Source organism: Netta rufina (genome assembly GCF_964035555.1).
Source record: "Netta rufina genome assembly, chromosome: 4".
NCBI classification, from domain to species: domain Eukaryota; kingdom Metazoa; phylum Chordata; class Aves; order Anseriformes; family Anatidae; genus Netta; species Netta rufina.
In genome coordinates this window covers 65,885,225-65,907,135 of record NC_140127.1, presented here as the reverse complement: position 1 = coordinate 65,907,135, position 21,911 = coordinate 65,885,225, and the positions used below count along the sequence as shown (strand labels likewise).

At 35.0% G+C, this 21,911-nt stretch overlaps 1 protein-coding gene across 1 annotated transcript in view; it reads right to left on the bottom strand.

Moving 5' to 3' along the window:
- Window positions 1-21,911, bottom strand: part of SORCS2 (sortilin related VPS10 domain containing receptor 2) — a gene marked incomplete at both ends in the record, with an annotated part of 543,493 nt that overhangs the window by 7,405 nt on the left and 514,177 nt on the right. The window contains 7 exons of the mRNA XM_084286795.1: window positions 3,198-3,300; window positions 4,834-4,933; window positions 9,828-9,953; window positions 11,563-11,675; window positions 13,613-13,736; window positions 15,101-15,234; window positions 20,141-20,327. Coding sequence (XP_084142921.1) covers window positions 3,198-3,300; window positions 4,834-4,933; window positions 9,828-9,953; window positions 11,563-11,675; window positions 13,613-13,736; window positions 15,101-15,234; window positions 20,141-20,327 — 887 coding nt within the window. The remainder of the gene's footprint in view (window positions 1-3,197; window positions 3,301-4,833; window positions 4,934-9,827; window positions 9,954-11,562; window positions 11,676-13,612; window positions 13,737-15,100; window positions 15,235-20,140; window positions 20,328-21,911) is intronic.

Sequence of the window (21,911 nt, the reverse complement as noted above, 5' to 3'; positions counted from 1 at the left end):
TGCAGACAGTGCTGTTTGCTTATAATGTTGCCCACAACCCCCCACTGGGGAAGTTTTCTCTGAAAGGATGAAGAAATCCTTTCTGGATTGTGAGTTGAAACCCACAAAAACAAAACAAAACAAAACAAAACAAAACAAAAAAACACTGTTTCAAAGGGATTGGAAAATGTCTTTCTTTACTGAACCAAATTTAGTAAAGATAGGATGATACAGAAAAAAAAAATATATATGCAGGCCTCAGATCTGTATTAAAAAAATTGACCTGATTTCTCAAAAATATTTTCCAGCTGCTTCACATTGTTCTGGTCTAAAGAAGCAGCTGTAGTCCATTTTTACCTGGATAGTTAAACAACTGAAGTGTCCTAGTGAGTACTGTAATACATTGTTTGCTTGAGGCATCAGACTGGTGATTTCCATACCCAGAATGTAAAATAAAGGAAAATTATTGGCTTGTCCAATATCCACGCTTGTTGTCTGCACTGTCTCATGTCACAGCCACAGTGAGATTTAGAGGCCTGAGTATTACTTTTCTTTCCTTACCACTATACTGAACGTTTCCTCCACCCAAACCATGTAAAACCAGTTTTGTTCAGTCATGGAATCAGACTAGGGTTATTTTTTAGAAGCCATCAACATTAATCATTTAAAACTTACTTCTCTTTTGCCAGGTAAATCTTTCCAGATACCAAATTTAATATTAGGAACTATTTTTTGTGCTGGCAAAGAAAGAGAATAATCCAAGTCATGTTCTTCTTTGCCTGTGCCCCAATGCCAATTGCAAGCCCTGTAGACCCAAGTATTGTATTGACAAAACTAAGATTAATAAACCTTTCTCTGGCTGAAGATAAATGGAATTTTAATGCTTTTCTGAAGGAAGTATTTGCCTATCAGCTTACACAAACGAAAGGGAAGCACCACCACACTAAATCTCTTCCATGTCCTCCTGTATAATTTTCTGAATTATACAAAAATCATGGACAGTATTAACACTTCAACACCTTACACATGCCTATAATTTCTAAGTGGAAATAATTCATATTTACATTTGCATGTGTTGTCTGAGGTACCATAGGGTTTAGAAAGTGTTATTCTGCTGAAGTAATCTCATAAATTTGAAGATTTTTTGTTGCATGTGGCATTCTTTCAGTGAATTCTTAACATTGACAAGCCTTCATGCATTTCAGGTTGGTTTATAACTAATGAAGGACACCTCAGTTTCATAACCTCAGTCCCTAGGGGCCAGTTTGTAAACTTATACACTCACTGATCTGACTTTAAAGGGACTGCACTTGCAAGAAAGTACTCCATGGGGATACAGAAATTTATTGTAAGTCCACATAGACACAGGGAAGATTTCTTTTTTAAGATTTTTTTTTTTTTTTAAATGGGATTAGATATTTGGGTGGGAGAGGAGTTCACAGGAAGCACAAAGAGAAAAAGTGATTCTTCAGACCGAGCACTGATTAGGCACTTAATATGCTTTGAAAACCAAACTGTATGAAAAAGATGCAACTAAAAAAAAAAAAGAAAAAAGCATCTTGGAAAGGCTTAGCAGGAATATTTAAAAATAATTCTGTCAAATATCTCAGAAAGAGATATGGTACAGATCCAAACTGAATATTACTGCATTGTCATTCATCAATGCCAACAGCAGTTTTCAGGCTACTGAGAAGCATCTGAATATATCTCACATTTCTCCTCACTTGCACTAAAATTAAACGCCCATAAAATTCAAATGCAAATGATTTTCACAAATTATGTATGGAAGTGTGCGAGACATTAAAGCTCACAATTTGCAAATGGTACTGTAGTTTCCTCCTTAATAAAAGCTCTATTTATAAAGCAATGGTTCATTGGGCATTTTAGAAAGGATTTAAGGAAAATAATTTTTTTCTTCCTTTCTTGAATATTTTATACTTCTTTTGCCACACAGTAATTGTGTCTGTTATTTAATTGCTCTCATTTAAGAGCTAATAAAAGATATAAGTCATACTGCTTTCGAAACATATTGCCCGCAAGTTTTATGATTCCATGCTACAACCAACAAATCCTCCATGTATTGCTACTGAAATACTATAATTACATCACATCAACCATTTTTATGCCTTTTCTTGCTGCAGGCACCTAAAATAGGGAAATGGATTTTTATTCAGTTATAGACAGTCTAATACAACATTATGTGCTTTGTCCTTTAGAGTAATCAGTCACTATGGGCTCTAAGAAACTTATGTCCTGCAGGGAAAAAATGAAGAGATTCTTGGCAAAGAAGGTTTCTCTATTGACTTAAAAACACTCATCTAAACAAACTCTCACTTAAATGTTTTCTATGCTTATTGTCCTTATAAACTTGGCGCCACATTTACCTCTATAAACTTATGCTCATTTCAAATAAAAATCAACCCTGAATAATATGACAAATTGATAGAAATCCTGAGTAAAGATTTGATGATAATGAAGGCTTCTTTCCAATATTATCAAACCCAACAGCTTCTAGATGCTCCAAAGTTATTAAAATGCTAAGAATATAGCCAGTGATAACACAAACTCATGAAAAAGAACAAAATTCTTCTTTAAATTGCACAGCATCCAAATAGTTATGATTGAAACCCGTTGTAGACTAAAGACCTGTAAGACTACCAAAGACTGGAACAGTAACCATTGTCAATTTTGAGGATATGTCTCACATAAAGGCCACCTCTATAATTATTTCTTCCCTTAACACATCCTAGTGTCAAATTAATGCTCATCTGTTACCATCATTTATTCTATGTGGCATTGTCCCAGCACTTAAAATGTTATGCTTGCAAAGAGAAACTCCTCAGAGTTGTAAATTTTGATAAAATTACATATGTATATATATTTTTAGCAAAGTGCATTGCAGATGCTTGTGATAACTGGAGTTCATTCATAACTGATAAGAGTAATGAGATAGGAATAATATTTTAGTTCTTCTTTCTTTCTTGATGATATTATTTAGACAAGGCGAACACTCTCCACAGTTCCCATATTGCTACTATTTCCTTGAAGTTAGTTCAGAATGAAGCACGGATGAGCTTCAAATATGATTTTCAAAGCACTGGACTTCTTGCAGTCTCCTTTTGAAACAATAAACTTTTTTTTTTTTTTTTTTTTTTTTCTGATCTGCAGATAAGTCTAAACCTCAAAATGTATATGTCGTTGATTAAGGTTTTACTTGCCTTTTGAACTTGTAGAGGATGAAAGCCCCCACTGCAACTAGACAGATAACAAAGAGAACCACAATAGCCCAGTAGCCACTGCCTCCTCCAATCCTCTGAGAGTCTGAAATAAAAAAAAACAGCACAACAGCTTAGCATGACCTCTTTTAGATCAGTCGTAGTCTTGGGGTTTCTCTTCTATTTAATTGGTAGGTCAAAACATTTGTTCCTACTTGTGTAACCTCTCCAATCCATCTGTAGCCTCTTCAAAAAGGCAACAACACAAAATTAATTGGTGACTTTCCACTGAAGGACAAAGAACCAATTTGGAAAAAAAAAAAAAAAAAAAAAAAAGCACCCTGAATTATTTGCAATTATTTGCACACTGAGCAGGGTTTATTTTTGTTTGTTTGTTTGCTTGTTTTGTTTTCTGTGAATCTAAAGTTATCATAGGAAATACCACATACCCTAAGTAAATATCATGCAAAAGCAAGACTGTACTAATTTCACAGATGGAGAAACTAAGGCTCTGAACAACAAAGAAGCTCATCAAGATCATATAGTGGTAAACACTGGAATGTATGGAAAACACTTTCAACTCTAGCCTTTTAAGCTGGTAAATAGATGTTATTCCTTTAAGTGAATGTTTTCTAATGAGATCAGACATGGTACCACAGTGAAATTGCAGCATGATTCTACTTTAAAGAGACTAAGTAACAAAAACTTTATCTTCTACAGAGAGCTGACATAGTATCATTTACATCAGTATTAGCATAAATTGATTGTGGTCAGCTAAGCTTTTGTTCCATAGCACATTCAAGTAAGAGACAAGAATATGTTACTGGAGATGATACACCAAATCTATGAGACATTCTAATATGAAGTTTAGGAAATTTGAACTTTCTGGTTAAAATATCATTTTAACACATCTCTGTTCAAAATATACACACACATATACACACACGCTCTCTTCACCAGGTCCTATCTACAAAGGTAATCTAGAGATGGAGAAAATATATTCCAAAAAAAAGTTTCAATTTATTTTAAACAGAGAAAACATAGATTATTTGTTTCAGTATAGGATTAGCAGGGTCTCTCTGCAGAGACCCTACAGCAAGCTTCAGATCTGTGGATCCATCTGTGTGACACAAAGCCATGTCACAGATGCATGGAGTTATTTTAGGAGAGTTAATGGCTTCAGAAGATCTGCTTTCTCAGTAGCTAGTTCAAAGTGCCTCTAGTTCAACAAGTGTTTTTTTTTGAAGCCTTCCTTCATGGCACTGTTTTGTACAGTATAGGTATTAATGTCATGGCAACACAGAAAAGAGTGAAAAAGAACATTTTGTGATACAAATCATGATATATGACAAAATAGAATTATGTAAAAAGCATGTATTTGGTGGTGATGGTTATTCACAAGTACCAAGTAAAAAAATATATACACGCATACATGTGTATGTATATATATAAATATATATTTATATATGTATATAAACGTGTGTGTGTAGCTATACATCCCAAGTAAATATATGTACTTGTGTATGTATATAAATGTACACATACATATACTGTTACAGAAACTTTCTCCTTCACCTATCAGAGCTCTAATAAGCATCCAGAGGCTGGTCAGTCAGGAGCTTTGTTGATATGTATTTACCTGAATCGGAGTCCGCTAAGGTCACCAAGACCCAATATCCTCCCCTCAGAAAGAAACTGATGTTGTGTGCATTCAAGGCCTGCTTTATAGTTGCTATTCTCTGAAAACACAATAGAGAGAATGTCTCAGACATGTTTTACTCAGTTCTACTTTGAGAGACAATGCTCTGAATAGGACAGCCCCTGGTTCATTTTAGTGAGAAACTCAGAAAGCACTTGTCATCGATGAGCTGAAATCTTAAAGAAATTCCATAGTTAAAAATCATGTAAAACTCCACAAGCTGTAAATGCTGAAAATGTCAAATCCTTATAGCCAAATCTTTCTGCTTACTAAACCCTTTAGGTTTACTAAGTATGTGACAGACAACATGTTATATTTGCATGCACTGTTGGGTTTATCTCAGTCATAACTCAGACTATGCATAAGCCATATTAAAAACTCTATCCATTTTCCTAACCCTGTCAGAAGGCAATCTGCAACGTCACTTTAGATTTTTTTACTATGAAATGTAACTGTTATTTGATAATGAACTGCGTGTTGTAATTTAACTCATCTCTTTTGCTACAATTGGATGGATTCCATTTGTATCTAATTTTTAACAATATTCTATAGAAATATATACACCCATCCATGTGGAAAAAATAAGGATTCCTTCTATTTTTCTCCATTGGACAGAGTATACTAATATATGGTCACTTACGTTTTTATGGAGCAGAACCATTAAATATACCATCATATCCTAACTCCAGATGAAAAACTGGCTGAATTTTCCCTTCTACTTCCCTCTGTCTTCAACACAGGCAATCATCTAAAAGATCAAAGCTAGTTTAATACTCTATGCCTTATAATTTAAGGTATGATTTCCCACAGTATGCCAAATTAGAAATATGCTTTATATTCACAAAACCTTCACAAGAACCTCCTTTTATGACATTATCAATTACGGTGCTCATCTTTGACAAGCCTTTGCAGCACAACACACAAAAATCCCTGCAGTCTTTCTCATATTATGGAGAGACTTCACAAAAGTTCAGATCCATATATTCTTGCTCTTATTGAGGAATATCTAACTTCCGAAGTCATTCCATTGACTTTATTAGATTTTTTTTGATTTTTTTTTTTGGTGAAGGAATGACTTAACCTAAGGATGATGTGAGCATGGCCTCAGTTATTTTACAGGAAAATTACTCCAGATAGCTCTTAAGTATTTATCTTTTTACCCAGTGTCTGAAAAGAGAATGAATATGAAAACTATATTGATTAGCAGACTTTAAAGTGATACTGACACAACTGAAATAGTTACTTAGTCAGTTCAGGCTCAATCACATTCATGGGATATAAGGTGAGAGGGAACACTGCTTTAGGCTAATCTAATTTTCATCCAGTAAACGCAGTTACTAAGCCCTGTAATTTACCTTTGAAAATGTCATATTTTCCTGGCAGGTATTTGAAGAATCCAATATTTGCTCTTTTTTTTTTTTTTTTTTTTTTTTTTTTTTTTTCTCAAGCAATTAAAACTTGTTTATTATTTCTCACCCCACCCCTACATTTCCACCTAGGTCTATGTAAACTACACTTCCACAGGTCAAAGATCTGAACTCCACGTGAATCCATCCAAAGATTCTGGCATATGTATTTTACTGTTAGATTGATGTTTGTTTCAGCCCTGATGGTTTTGGTTTGATTGATTCCCTGTGGTATGTTTTGAGCACAATGATGCAACTTTAACTTTTTTTAAAAAAAATAACCCAGTGTTTAGAGCTCTTAAAGTTCTTACAATGGCATTTGATTTTTTATCTTCTTTTCCTACATCCTTTCCAATCATAAAATTTGAAAACAAAGGATCCTATATAAGAATGCAGAAATAACTTCACTATTCAAACTCACTCATTTGGTTACACACCTGGGGATCTGAGTCACCTGTTTTGTCAAAACAACTCAGTGGGAATTTTCATACAGTAGTTTGTCTAGATACAATCCTAAATTTTCCTCAGAGTCACTGCTTCCCAGGCTTTAGTTGACTCAACTGGATTTATACCACCATTAGACGTGTAATAGATGTGCATAAATTAAACAACCAAATCTTTCTCTAAAGTCAATGATACAAATGAAGCACTTCTGAAATTGTTGTGTTCTTAAAACCAGGCAAAATCACCCTCACACCCTCAGCTGTTATTTCTACATGCATAAATTTGAAAAAAGTCTTTTGCCTAAATGGAACCAAATGACAGAATTATCCAAGGGGCTCCTGCTACTGTCCTGCCAACTTATTTACAATCTTTATATCACCGGCTACGTTTGTAAGTACTAACATCTTATCTAGATTTCTAATAAACTTAATAAATAACATCACATCACAACATGCCTTGTAAAAGGCCACCACAAGCTCCAGCAAATATTTGCTTTCTGCCTGATCTAGAAGTTGTCTTTAACAATCCTTCTGAAATTACACGTAGTATCCCAACTCTAAAAGGTTGTCTACCAGGAACAAATAGCTTATCTTTAAGGGAAGAAACTTCATAACTATGTCTAAAATAAGGATTTCGGGGGCACTCCCATCAAACATGCAGGAAACATTCTGAGTTGATGAATTCTGACAGGAACACCACAGGACTGAGTTTTAAAACTGTCACTAGCAGCGTGACAGAGCACATCCTTTCAGTAAAACATGAGAAAAGGAATATGATGAAGACCCTCAAAATTCTCTTATTTCATATTTAAGCATGTAACACCATGAGTCTTTAACTGTTGATTTAAATAGTTCAGCCTTCTAAGTTTACATAGGGTATATATTTTCAGGATTTTTCATGATTCGCCACAGACACAATACATATTCCCCAAAAATGATGACATTCAATTCTAAATCAACAAATTTATATACACATATCCACAGCTAAAGGAATGTCCCTATGCACCTGGCACTAGATGATTGACTCTAAAGCTTTGTACTCTATAAAACAGCCAAAGAGTTGAGATGTAATACTAGCGTAGCTGATTTTTTATCACTGGATAGCATAGGTGACTGTAATTGCTCCTGTCTTTCTTTGTTCCTGCTCCAACCAAATGCAGGTTGAACCATATTTGGTATTGTCATACAAGTAATTCCCAGGCACCATTTGTGTGACCCGGTCTAACCTAAGTGTCAGAAATGTACCATTCTTCTCCAGGTTTTACACTTTCTTTCACCTTTCCACCTTTCCACTCTAGTTTCAGAAAACCTTTGCAGGGTCTATCTGGGATAATACTTATTACAGGAAGTATGTTGTCCTAAACTAGTGTAATATCTCCATAGCCCACCTAAACAACAGAAGTTTTCACAAATAACTTGCAACATATGATTGTTCTTTTTTATGCTATAGAGCAACTCAGGGTATTTCACATAGAAGATAAAAAAATAAATAAATAAAAATGCAGCATTGATTATAATTGATAATATTCTTTAAGGTGCCTTGAAGAACAGTGCTAATATAACAGTAGAGATTTAAAGGGAACTAAAATACATAACATTTTTCACTGATGTAAAATGTTTGCAGAACCCAAGAATCAATCACCATAGTTTGTTTAAATTATTAGAGGGATCCATTCTATATACATTTGGAATAAAGAGAAATAATTTCCTTTAGAAGCTGCACCTTTCCTCCTAAAGAAGTAGAAAGACGCAAGTAATTTTGAAGAGGTAATACTCACCTGGCCAAAAGCCATAGTTCATGAATAGCTCATTACTAAGGAAACAACCTATTAGAATTAACTGTTTCCTGCAATATAATCAGGATTTTAGACTCCCAGGAATTCCCACTATGATTACAGAGTGAGAACAGTAAGAATTTAGGGTTACCACAGGGGGAATATTCTGTTTATTCATACTGCTCTCTGCATATTTCACACCACTCTCTGTGCAAAACACCTGTTCAAGTACTTGGACAATGTCAGTTTACCCCTTTGGATCTTCCAAAGTGTACCCCATCAGTACCATAAACACTCTATTGCTATTGTGTTAATATGATGAGCTTTGTCTTATCTACTTCTCCAGCTCTTTGAATACTGTGACCTTGCCTCAAAGAGTAGTAAAATACCCTTCAAAATTAACAATCTTTACACTGTGATTCTTCATAGCTGCCAGGACTTGAGCTGCAAGATACTGGCACAGAGTTGGGATCTGTTCCTTTTCTATCACAGCAAAAGGACAAGTATCATAAATAGTAATTTAGAAAAAATGACCGCACAGTATTCTTATTTTCTACTGGCATATACTTTTTACATGTATTATGGAAGGGATATGGTTTAGAAGGGGGCGGGGGGGGAGTGGAGGGGGGAACGACGACAACGGACTAATTTCTGATTTTCATTTGTTTCTTGGCAATTGAAAAGGATCTCATAAAGAAAAGACAGAAACTACCTGTTTGATGCTCTTTAGGTCAACTATTACAGGTCTATTGTTAAGGTTCTGTTTCTGTTGGGCCTGAAATCTAATTTGCTTTTGAAGAAGTGAAAAAAGTTTCTTCCTCTTTAGAAACATCAGTGTTCTGAACACACTCTTTGTTCTACTTGATCTTCACAGACTGTCATGCTATTGCTGTTGTTTCTGTTTAAAAAACAGATCAATATTATTTATTCTTGAGAAATACAGAAATATCACTAGATTATGCTGTGGAGAAGAACATGGCCTACTGTGAAAATGCTGTATGTCTGAAAAAGCATTAAGAGGGAAGAACGGTTATTGTGGGTTAGCATTTAGTTGAATAATAATAATTTATTCTCCTCCATCTTCTCACGTGGTAGGACTTATTCCTTAATATAGGAAGGTGGTCTAAACACTGCCGTACACAGAAGTCATACTTGTTGCCAGCTTTTACATGTCTCTTGTCAGGTGGGAGTGAAATCTTTACACAGTCAGGGAGAAACTTTTAATTCCACATAAAGACAATGAAAGTACAGCCAGTAATTTAAAAATACGATAAAAATTAGCTTAACCAGACATACATTGCTCTGATTACCTTATCACTAGTTACACTTCTCTTCCTTTTAGGCTGGTTTGCTGGTAGCAGCACATGCAAGTCAGCAGTTGTAGGAAGACCAGGTTTCACTACTGTCATAAGTGTTTCTTCGGGTATATTGGTTTCCTGTGAAGACAAAGATATATGGCAAATTATAGAACAGGGTGCTTTGTATTTTATATAAAATACACAAGCAATTCCTCATGGGTCTTTCATTCTTTAGTCTTCAGATCCCTAGCATTTAGAGTGGATTCCACCAGAAGCTAAAACATGAACAAAGCCAAACATTAATTAACTGAAATGTGAGCTGCTCTTTGAAGATTAGAAGAACTACACATTGTTATCATATTGAAAAAGATTTAGTGGCATCATGGAAAGAAGCAAAATGAAGTGGTATGCAGTTTTAGCAAAACTCTGCAATGGCTTTGAATTTTTAGGGTAACTTTAAAAATAATTCCTAAGCGATTTAGGATCTTTTGTCAGCTGTTCAGACACCTAGCAGACTTAGAATATACATTATAGCCAACGTCAGCTTAAGGAGGCTACTTTTCCTTCTGCGTTTAAGGGACAGAGAACAATCTCTCAGGGTGAGATTAAAAGCACCTAGGCTCAGATTGGTATGAATATGTGCACCCCACACTGAAAGTCAAATCCATCCCTTATTAAAGTCGTTTGTGAAAATTTTGTTTTCTGACCCAAATTCCTCCATGTGTTATGTAACAGTCACAAAATTTGAAATGACAACACTCAGGGCATTTCCCATTGCCTTTCTCGGAACAGATACTGAAATTGCATTAAATTGTCCATATTCTTTTGCAAATGATTTAGTAACTAAAATGCAAGGGCAATTTCATAAGGTGGTAAAATATTTGTTAGACTGAAACTGGTTATTGGAAGTGTGTAAATGGGAATTTAATTTGACATTTGATGTGAAGCTTAAAAAAAAAAAAGCAGGAAATTGTATAAAATCAAAATTCAAAAATTTGATGTACACTACTGCAAATCAAGGAAAAGTCCAGCAATTTCAAACACAACTACTTAAAAAAAAAATCATAAACCTGCAACTCAGTGATATTGTTCTCACAAAAAGTCTGTATGTGCATGCTCTACTTTGGCAGCGTGTATATCTGAAGAGTATAGCTCTAAACCTCACAGATTTTATGTGGTCATCTTCGTTTATCACACAGAACTGTTGCACAGCTTTGTACTTGATTTAATCTACAGGATTCAACTGCTCCCAGTCCACATTTCTTTTGCAAATATGATCTAAAAAAATCCACAGCTGTAACAACTGCTTGCCTGTTCATTCTATCTAATTTTTGACTATACAACTGACACTGTGAAGTCTCTCTGCTTTTTTTTCTACACAAAGACTATGTCTTTAAATTACACAGTACCCTTTGCTTTATGCTACATATATCATATTTAAACTACTCTTGCTGTTTTGGAGTCAGCAGTATTTGCCATGATATCTACTCCTAATCCCATAGAGCAATATTTAGCATTAATTGCCAATTAGGCTGTGTTAGAACTAAACTTTTGTATGTTACAATATCACTATCCACAGCTTGCCCATAGAAGTGACATTAGGCTCAAACTTGTTTGAAATGTGGCTCGTGAGGTTCATTTTATTATTTTGCTCTGTGTCCTTTTTTTTCTAAATGAGAAGGCATTAACTTAACCTTCAAGGTTTATGACTGGAGAGGGAACATTTACGAGCAATCTGAAAGAGCACCTTTGCAAGAAGTCGTGTTACTACCCGCCCTATGTCTTCCCTCCACTCTGGTATGTCGGGGTTGTACATGTCCAGGTGCTTAGTAAACTTCAGAGGAAGAACATGGAAATGATCTAGAAAGACAAAAAGGAATGTTTTCAAACCATTAAAAAAAAGATTTCAAAAAACATTTTGTATATATTTTTATATTTATGTATTCATATATATACATATTTATACATCTATATGTATATGTGTGTGTGCGTGTGTGTGTGTGTATGTATATGAAAAAGAACGTCTATTTTCTATGCAGTGCTGCAGTATGTGACAAACCCTTCCCCAAGGAGCCTACAGTCTACAGCAGCATGGAGCAAAAGTACACTCCTGTCAAGCACTCAATTTCTTTCTGTATTTTCATCAACATCATCAAATTTGTGCCTAAAGATTAAAAAAAAAAAAAAAAAAAAGGCAGTAAGAAAAAAATAAAGCAAGCAGATTTACATTCATTTTCTGGGGTCATAACATTCCCAATAAATTTTTTAAAAGACAATGCACCACACAAACATTGTTGGTTTCTTTTATTTTTAATGGGAATTTGCCAATGGATTCTATTGTCGCTGAATCATAAACATATGTTTTTTTGCCTATTACATGTTCCTGTTCGTCATGCAAAATGGATACCTTGCATATTCCATAAACTAGCTGCAAAAATAAGAACAAAAATGATATGCCAAATGCTAACTACTGTCCTCTATGAAAAAAAAAAAATTAAAAAAAAATACTCCAACAACATTTATTTGGATATTGTCCAAAATATCTGAAATACTAGAAATGGGCTATTTCTCAGTAAGGAGTCTCTAAAATCTACTCTTTCTCCTTACAGGCTCCTTGGAAGAACACCTGGGGAAGTTAATGCAAAGCAGAGAAAGAGATCATTTGGAATGCAGGCATGACTCAAACGTGCCCCTCACAAACAGTTTGGACAGAGTTGTATTGTGTTTTATTATAATTATGTTTTTCTTTTCCAAGGCTTTCTTTATTTCCATCATGTACTTTCGTTTATGTATTTTCCATCAGTACTTTCTTGCTCTTTGGATCAGAATTTGCCAACGTGAACAGCAGAAGCAATGTTAGAAAGCCAAAGACATTGATTTTGTCTCACTAAGAGGGCATATTCTTTCTAAAAAAGTGGATGCACTTTTAATTGGTAGCATAAATATTAAATCCATTTATCTCAGGAAAGGAGAAGGTTTATAAAAGCTCTGTTTAGCATGAGTGTGGTTTTCATCATTACTTAAAAAAGTATACTAAAAGCAAAACAACCTTCTTTCACTGTTCAGATAAGAGATATGTCTCATTTTGTGTATTTCATGATATCTGAAAGCTTTTAGTTCTGTATTAAAGAGATTTTTTTTTGCATATCACAATTCTCACATGTGACAGCACAAATTCAAATGTAAATAATTTGTCAGCACTACATTTTTCACAGTATAGTATGCCTTGTCACCATATTATACAACACAGAAAACACACCAGGCCACAATGTGAAACATGAGCTGAGGTTCAGCTTCTTCTATCAAAGAGTTCAATATTTACAACAAAGCAACACTTGATTAAATATTTCAGATAAACATCAAAGGAATGGTGGTATATCGTCATAGAAATCAAATATTTCATATTGTTATTAATACTGAGAGCTATTTTTTTTCCAGAGATATTTAAACTGTTGCATTTAGAAATTCTAACTAACTCTTTAGTCACAGGCCAAAATACTATTTAAATGTTATTGCCACATACAGCATTTGGAAACCACAGCAACTTTTACAATAAGCAAAGGAAAGACAAGGTTTCAAATGAAACCCTTCCATACAATCACACTACTCAACTTCATGAAGTTACCAAGTGACACTTTAACCCTCTAACTTTAGGAATTAAATGTGGCATTACATATGATTATTCAACAGGTTCAGTTCTGCCAGGACTGGTTTAAAAGTTATATAAAAACACGTACATGTGAAAATAAATAAATAAATAAATAAATAAATAAATAAATAAATGAGTAAAGTCTTACCAAAAACATGGACAACTTTTGAATCCTGAAGCATGGAGTTCCCACAGGAAGCTTGCACTGTCACTCTGACATCACCTGTTACAGCAAACTTCGTTACCAGAAAATTGTCCAATGTAAGAAGTGGCTTTAAAAACAAAGAAAAGTTGAAAATAGAATTTCAACAACCATAATAGCATCTGAACAGAGAGCCACTAAAAATATCAGCAGAGAAGGTTTCAGACCAATTACTTTTTAGACTGATGATCAACATTTTATCAAATTACTTGATTATAATTTTCAAAGACTGTTTCTTTCCCCAGATGGATCTTTTATAAGCAGAAAACTGCCAGACTGGGCAAATATTTCTGTTAGAATAATTGGTAGAGTATTAGGTTTTCATACAGATCCCACTGAAATAAATAGATTTTGAGTCAGGCTCACAGATCTTTACAAGATCACATTCAGCAAGTCATTTGCCTCAAAAAATGTGGGTTATAGCCAAGGTCAAATGGATTACTTTAGTCAGCTGAGAGCACAACCCATGGAAGTGCACCAGTCTATTGTAACTTCCAAGGTGGAGCTGAGTTAATCTGCTCCCTGACCACATCTGTATGAATTACGAAACCCTCCAAAAGACTAAATCAATCTGCAGTGCCTATTCTGGCAATGGTAAACTCAGTTACAATGAACAGATACAGACAAGGATTATGTTAGACCACACATATGCAAGACAAAAGTTCACTGCACTTATCTGAAATCATTCTTGTGTCATACTTTGTCTCCCTCATAAAGAAAATATTTTATGTATCTGTTATTGAAAAAACTGCCTTAAAAAAATTAACCCAGCTAGACAAGTATTCCCAATGGCAATACTTGGTTATTTATTGCTCTAGGCTATGCGTATCTAGACTTTGTACTCCCAAATAAATACCACTATATTGTTTAAGTGCTCTGACTGTTTTGATACCCTTTTTTTGATATCCTCTCTAGTTTTGATATCACCGTTTAGTTTAGACTCCCTGTTTTAGGCTCCCAGAAAGTACTTAGGTATAAAATGAATATATATACATTTCTGTGCAGTATTTAGATTTTCAGAATTTCACACAATCAACATGGAAGTGCATAAATCCAAGTTTTATCATTCACCAGTGCTGTGATCACAAATGCACCTTTCCACAAGTTGTTGTTGTTTTCCCCTGCCCCCCATTAAGTAATTAAACACAATTGTTTTTCCTTCAAAATGAATATGGTTTGGAAATTTAAACAAGTTTTAGAAGAGAAATTTCCATTTCCACATAAATAGGAATAAAGGGAAATGAACACCTTAAAAGTATGTGATAAAGCAAGGGATGTTAGATACTCCTTGCACAGGATATAGGTGTCTATTTGGAATGAAAGATGGTCTGAAAGAAGTCATGTAACGTGGTAGTATTTCCATTAAAATAAAGTGTCACTCAATCTTTACTGGAAAGAGATTGAAAATAATCTCAGCCAAAACAATTCATGTACCTGAAGATTGTTTCCTATCCACCAGTAGAAGACTGTCAAATTAGGATTCTTGGGCAATATGATGGCTGTCAGATTCACCTCCTGGTTTCTGCCAATGACTGGAACCACTTCTAAATTTAAAGCCTGCAGTGGAGCTGAACAAAGTTCCCAAAACATCATTGAACCATCACTGAAATACAATTGAATCCATCAATTTATTAATGCCTTTTTTTTTTTTTTTTTTTTTTTCCCCAAAGGCTTATTACCTGTACAACATAAGGTCCTGAAATTATTTTTCTCTCTCTCTCCTGCCTGTGTTGAAAGCTATGGGCATAATTGGATGATTTCAACCAAAAATAAAATAATTTAAAAACATAGAGAAAAACAAAATTGTTGAGCAATGTGATGGATCATAAAGATGCACCTCTATGCTGCACTTTTTTTGGTGTACTTTTTGTCGTACTTTTTTTGGTGCCTGTTCAATTTTAGAGACCATACGCATACATTCCAGATAAAAAATGAAAAAGGCAATCTCAGCTTTATTTTAAGTAATAAGGGATCAAATAAATAGAAATCTAACAAATCTTTCGAACTGCAAAGTGAAAAGCAGAAAACTGAATAAAAATGTTGCTGAGTATTCATTTGTATTATAAAATATCAGCTGTTAGGCTCACCACACATAAGCTCTCATTAATGCCTGCTTTAAAATAGTGGGTACACCAGGGGAGCATTTATTTGCAAATCAAGACAGATAACCTCTGTGCACTAAGTGTGCTTTTTGAATGTTTGTCCCTTTCAGATTATTTTTTCTACAAATTCTGTATGCATTATTATTTATATAGAAGGTATATAAAGAGAGATGGAACACCTCTCCTATGAAGAAAGGTTGAGATATCTGGGGATGTTCAGCCTGAAGGAGAGAATGTTCCAGGGAGACCTCACTGCAGCTTTTCAATACTTAAAGGGGGCTTATAAAAAAGATGGAGAACAACTTTTTGCTCAGGCAGATAATGACAGGACAAGGTGAACCATTTCAAACTAAAAGAGGGGAGATTTGGTTTAGATGTTAGGAGGAAATTTTTCACTCAGAGGGTTGTGAGGCACTGGAACAGGTTGCCCAGAGAAGCTGTGGATGCCCCCATCCCTGGAGGTGTTCAAGGCTGGATGGGGCTTTGGGCAGTCTGGTCTGGTGGAAGGTGTCCCTGCCCATGGCAGGGTGGTTGGAACTGGGTGATCTTTAAGTTCCCTTCCAACCCAAACCATTCTGTGTTTCTATATAAGAAACACATCATTAAGATAAAATCAGATAAATCCATCTTAATGGCATATTTTCCTTTGAAGTACAATTGAAATTTTGAAATTATATCTTTGTCTCTGAGTGTATATTTTTCAGAATATCTGGTTATAATTTCTATGTATATACATTATAATGTTACAACTATAATTTCTTAACTTAAGAAATGCTTGTTGAGGGATTTTTGAAACAGCAAGGAGGCTATGACTTGCTGCAGCTGAGTAAACCAAGCTACCAGGATGACTATGAGAAGTTCCCATGACAGTGTTCCCACATTGCCCAATTGAGGAATTTAGAAAAATATTGTTGCCAGCAGCTGGCTTCAAGGATCTATGTGACTGCTAATCACAAGGGGGTTGTTTTCTTGCAGGTGGGGTATTTTTCTTGCAGTTATTTGTCCGAGTGCTTTTGACCAATAATCTTGTGTGAGACACTATCCGCCCCTGTTAAGTTTGCTATAAAAGTCAGGCTATTCGGGTAATAAAGGAGAGCATGATCTGACCATACTAGTGTCTGTCGTGTTTTCAGCCGTTCTTCCTGCAACCAATGCTTAAACTACCTTAAGCTGCACAATCTGTTCAGGATACAAAAACGCTGTGTAGTAAAAAAAAAATGCATTAATTACCCAGAGTGAATACTAATACATCCATTTTTGTTCTACTTTAAGTATCTTTTCATTCACACAAGGTCTTTCATCTCATCATTTCAAACTCAAAGGTAATTAACATTGGTTTAAGGCCTTTCTCCTACTCTCTTTCATTAACTGAAGTCACTTCCCATTCACTTTCAATCAATTCAGTCAGTGCATTGAATTTCTCTGAGAGAGCAAGTTGTTTAGACTGTGCACATTCTCCTTTTCCACCTCACTTCAACCTGAATTTGTGCTGCTTCATCCAAACTTAAGGCTCTACTTTCATTCTGAATTTTCACTGAGGACTCTTTAACTATCTACCTGAATTCAAGTTCAATTCATTCTGGATGTTTAAACAAAAGGTTTCTTCAGTAGTTTTTTTTACCAAAGCTGAATTAAGATGCTCATTCTGTTGCTGGTGTCTTGAGGAAAATTCAGAAACTGTAGGAATTCCAATTAAATCTTCTCCTCCTAGAAAACAGGTTTTCTTTCTGATGATGCAAAATACATTCTGGAGAGAATCTGCATCACTGTTTGATTTTGCCATATATTTCCATTCTTACAGAGGAAACTGATCTTTTTGAAATATGGCTTTGGTCCTGAAGAAGATTACTGTCTTTTTCAAAATTTTGTTTATAGGGGAAGTTGTTTGGCACTTGAATCATGAGTTTGCCATTTCTATACAGGAAAGAGCTAATAATTACTGCAAGTCCTGTTCTTCTCAGTCATATCATTCTGTAATGCATTTGAACAAGCTTCATAGCACTTTCTAATGTTCGTAATTAGGAATGAAGTTGACTTATATTATTTCTGTTTAACCATTTAACCGAACTATAATTTCAGTGCACTTTTCCAGGCTGTCATATCATTTCCATGTCATTTTCTACCACTACCACTACCACCCCTCCCCTCCCCCGCAAAATATATATATCACCAAGCTTATCACACACTATAGTGACTCTGGTTTCATGTCATGAAGAAGAAAATGCATGTCTACTTCTTCCTGAGTTCTTTTTATTCTGCATTATCTATTGACATGTATACTATCAGACTTGTTCTAATTTATCTTACAGTTTATTAACAAGTTGTAGATTTTGTCATCAGGATCAGAAAACACAAATCACAAGCTAAATTTTATATATTTGCCCTATATTATTATGCCCCATGGCATTTCATACCAACAGAACTTCATGGGATTTAAAAATATTTCATTTGCCCCTCATAAAATTTCTCTGTGAATACATCAGATGGAAATAGAGTGAAAGAAGGACTCTGGACATTTCTGCTTTCTTGATATTCCACAACAAAAACTGGCCCTGAGCAGCTGTTATTGTTTCTCTAAAATTTAGAAATATCATATTATTTTTTTCCAACTAGTTTCCTCTAATCTCATAATTTACTTTAAAAAATAAACACTGTAAATCCCATGTGAAGTGTTTACTCAAGCATGCTGGGTAACATGCGTCCATGTATCTTCTGGATCATTTGTAACATCCACAGAGAAGCTCAAGATGAGTTCAGAAATAACCAAGTCTGCTTTTAGTACTCCACTGACTCTGTACTTCAGTACCAAATTCCTCTTAAAGACCCTGCCATTTTATTCTTGAGAAAATACCTCAGGCTACTGCAATTTGTAAAACCACTGCATAAAACACAATTGACATCTTTTATTTTTACTGTTTATCCAGATGTAGGTCAAATCAGAACCACATTTTGAGAAAGCAATTGTTCAGCTTTCCATCAGGGCTTGTTACCATTTGTCATCTTCTGAACAATTAGAAGATATTCTCCGGGGAGAGAAGATGTTACACATAGTTTTTGGTGTTCATTGCTTTTAAAGATCTACCAACTGTGCTTCTACTTACAGACTTCTGTATTTAATCTACTTCTCAACATGCATAAACTCCTAAAAAATAAAGGTAAAACTAAGAAATTTATCTGAGCTCTCTGGAGTTGTCAAATGTTTTAAAAAAAAACAAACAATGAATAAACAGATAATGAAACAGAGATGGAGAATTAGATTTTGACCATTTCCATTTGATCTTAATAGGAGATTGGACATTAGCATTAATGGATTGGGCTCCATCTGTTAATTAAAGCACAACTGGAAATGCTGGACTCAGATTCTGAAGAGCAAAATGCAGATATAGCAGCATCCCACCAGAAAGACCGACATAAAACACAAGGATTTGTGCACAGCCTTGTATGTGGTTCCATTGCTTTCTGTTGCTTTGGGATTAGGATGGAAGACACTGTTCCCACCAGTGGAAACAGACACCTGGAGAATACAAAATGAATATATCTTTTCCTTTGATGTTACTTGTTTCTGAAGTTTTGACACATCTGAAAACAGACAAAGCAATGGCTGTCTTGAATCTTGAAGTAAGAGGAAAATTCAGTTCCAGTTATGAGTTTCCTTCTTCATTTCAATTATGAGGTGGCTGAGGTACATTAAGCCTGTGATGGTGCATGATACTCCCTGTGCCATGCTAGTCTTTTCTTCTGAATCTATTAAATGCTTTTTTTTAGATCTTAATTAAGAAGAGAGGGAGACAGATTTAAGTCAAGTAATACTGCCTGCCAATATGAAATTAAATTCAAGTAACACTTTAAAACTTTGTGAAAATTAATGATCTAAAACTAGATTCAAGGACTTTAATAAGCAACCTGACTTTTAGAAATGTTAAGATTTTGATCCTTCCATCAACTTGTACTTTGTTAAAACTGTACAAGAGATCATACTTTTCTCAATATGTCTGTTCACTTGCTTCATACAGCACCTAAAATCTCCTAAAAAGACATAGCTTGAAGTGCTAAATTTTAGCTGCTAAGACTGACAATAGGGTCTTGAGTTAGGAAGAGGGTTCAAACCTGAGATTTGAACTGCGGAATGCTTGCTATTTAAAATATTAATACACCATCCTTCTTCTAAATCTAAACAAAACTAACTCTGACCTCATTATACATTATGTTTACAAGCCTCTACAGTAATAACATACAGCAGTGGAAGATTGCATGAGGTTATTGAAAAAATATGTATTTTTTCCTAATTGTGACTAGTAATTCTTAACTACTTCATAGTTGTCACAAGGTTTGTATGCAGAAGAGTAAAAGTAAAAATAAAAATGTAACTTACGGTTCACTTGGATGAACACCACAGCCTCATCGTGCCCAGCAACATTTTCAGCCTTCACCAAGACACGGTAAATCCCAGGATTCTCGTAGCGGTGACGAATGGGTTCTCCAGTCATTGTGAGGTTCACATATATTGCCTTAAAGCCATCACCAAGATCTACCTGGTACTTGGTATTCAATATGTCACCCTAAAAGGAGAATATATAAAAATATTTAAAATGATCAGAACCTAAATAGACAAGATGCATTATTTTAACCATTTCCTGAATCACAGTATTTCCAGCCCCAGCCAGATGTTTTGACTCAATTGCAGCAGCTACAGTAAAACCACTGAACTCATTGCAAAGATTTTAGAGCAATAAATGCTGTATGCTAACTTTCTGCAGTAAGGCACTACCTTAAAACAAAACACTCCAGACCACTCGGCCCAGTTGTATGACACAGAAACCATCAATCCTATCTTAGTGTATCTGGACATTAATTAATATAATGGTGCAAGACAACCCTAAATTCTTGTGTTATGCTCTTCTTGTTTGCAAATTACAGCTTATCCAGTGGCTCATAGTAACTGATTGACCGTAAACTTCTAGCATATGCAATAATAAAGCAAAATTAAGTGGGCTAGACCATTTTCACAGCACCTTCTAACCATACTCTCCAAGTGTCAACTTTATGGCCTCCAGAATTCAAGCTGATACCTTCTTCAGAGTTGTACTGCATTACACAGAGCTCCCGGCTTGTCTAGAACTAGCATGCTCTACTGAAAAATTAGATGCATGTTTAATGAAGCAGAGCATTGAGCTGAGTTTGGTAAAGACTTTAAAAGACCAGCCAAATACTTCTGTCATGTTAAGCATCTCACATAATTTACAATTCATTGCACTTCCGTTAAGTGCTCCTTTAAACGACACGGTCTTCCTAAACTTAGGCCTAAAATACTGCAATGACTGATACTGTTGTCAAAGGACAAATATATGCCCATCACTCATGTTGTCATGGTGTGGCTGCTCATGAGAGAAGTCAGGCCTGTGCTACGTGGACTGGCCATATGGATGGAATCAAAGGAAAATTCATTTTAGCTGTGAGCAGCAACACTGTCTTAATGCTACTGGCAGCAGTGTCTTAATGAGTTGCCTTTTCTCCTCTATCTTCAGCAACATGCTCCTTCCTGCATCTCACAGCACACTGCCATCACAGTCATGCAGTTAAAACAGGTTGTTGGACCAGGCTTCATAGAAAATCCTTCATATTGTAAAAACACAGTGTTGGTTTAAAAATCATCAATGCCTCCAGGAAAGGAATACATACACTAGTAATGTGACCTGAACGGCAATTAGACCAGAGAAGGATCAACATCTTCTGAAGTATTCAAAAAACACTTCACTTCCCCATAAGCCATTTTCTGAAATAGTTTTACATCAAAATCTAATACCAAATAGCAACAGTAATGTAAAATCAAAGGAGGCAACAAAGTCTAAAACTTTCAAATGCTTGCATTACAAAGGGAAGGAAAACAGACTATTCTTTCTCCTTTTATTATTTTGCAGTTTGGTTGATTTTCTTCCATGTTTTATCAGATGAAAGAGCATTGCTTATCATGTAAAAGAATACTCATAATAAGGAACCTGTAGGGTTATCAAACACCTAACACCATATTTCAACACATACAAAGGACCTTGAAAGCTTCTTCACTGTGAATTATTTTTTTTTTTCCCAAATAGCATCTTTATTTTGACAACAGATGGGTAGAATTTAGCAGTGGAGATAACGTA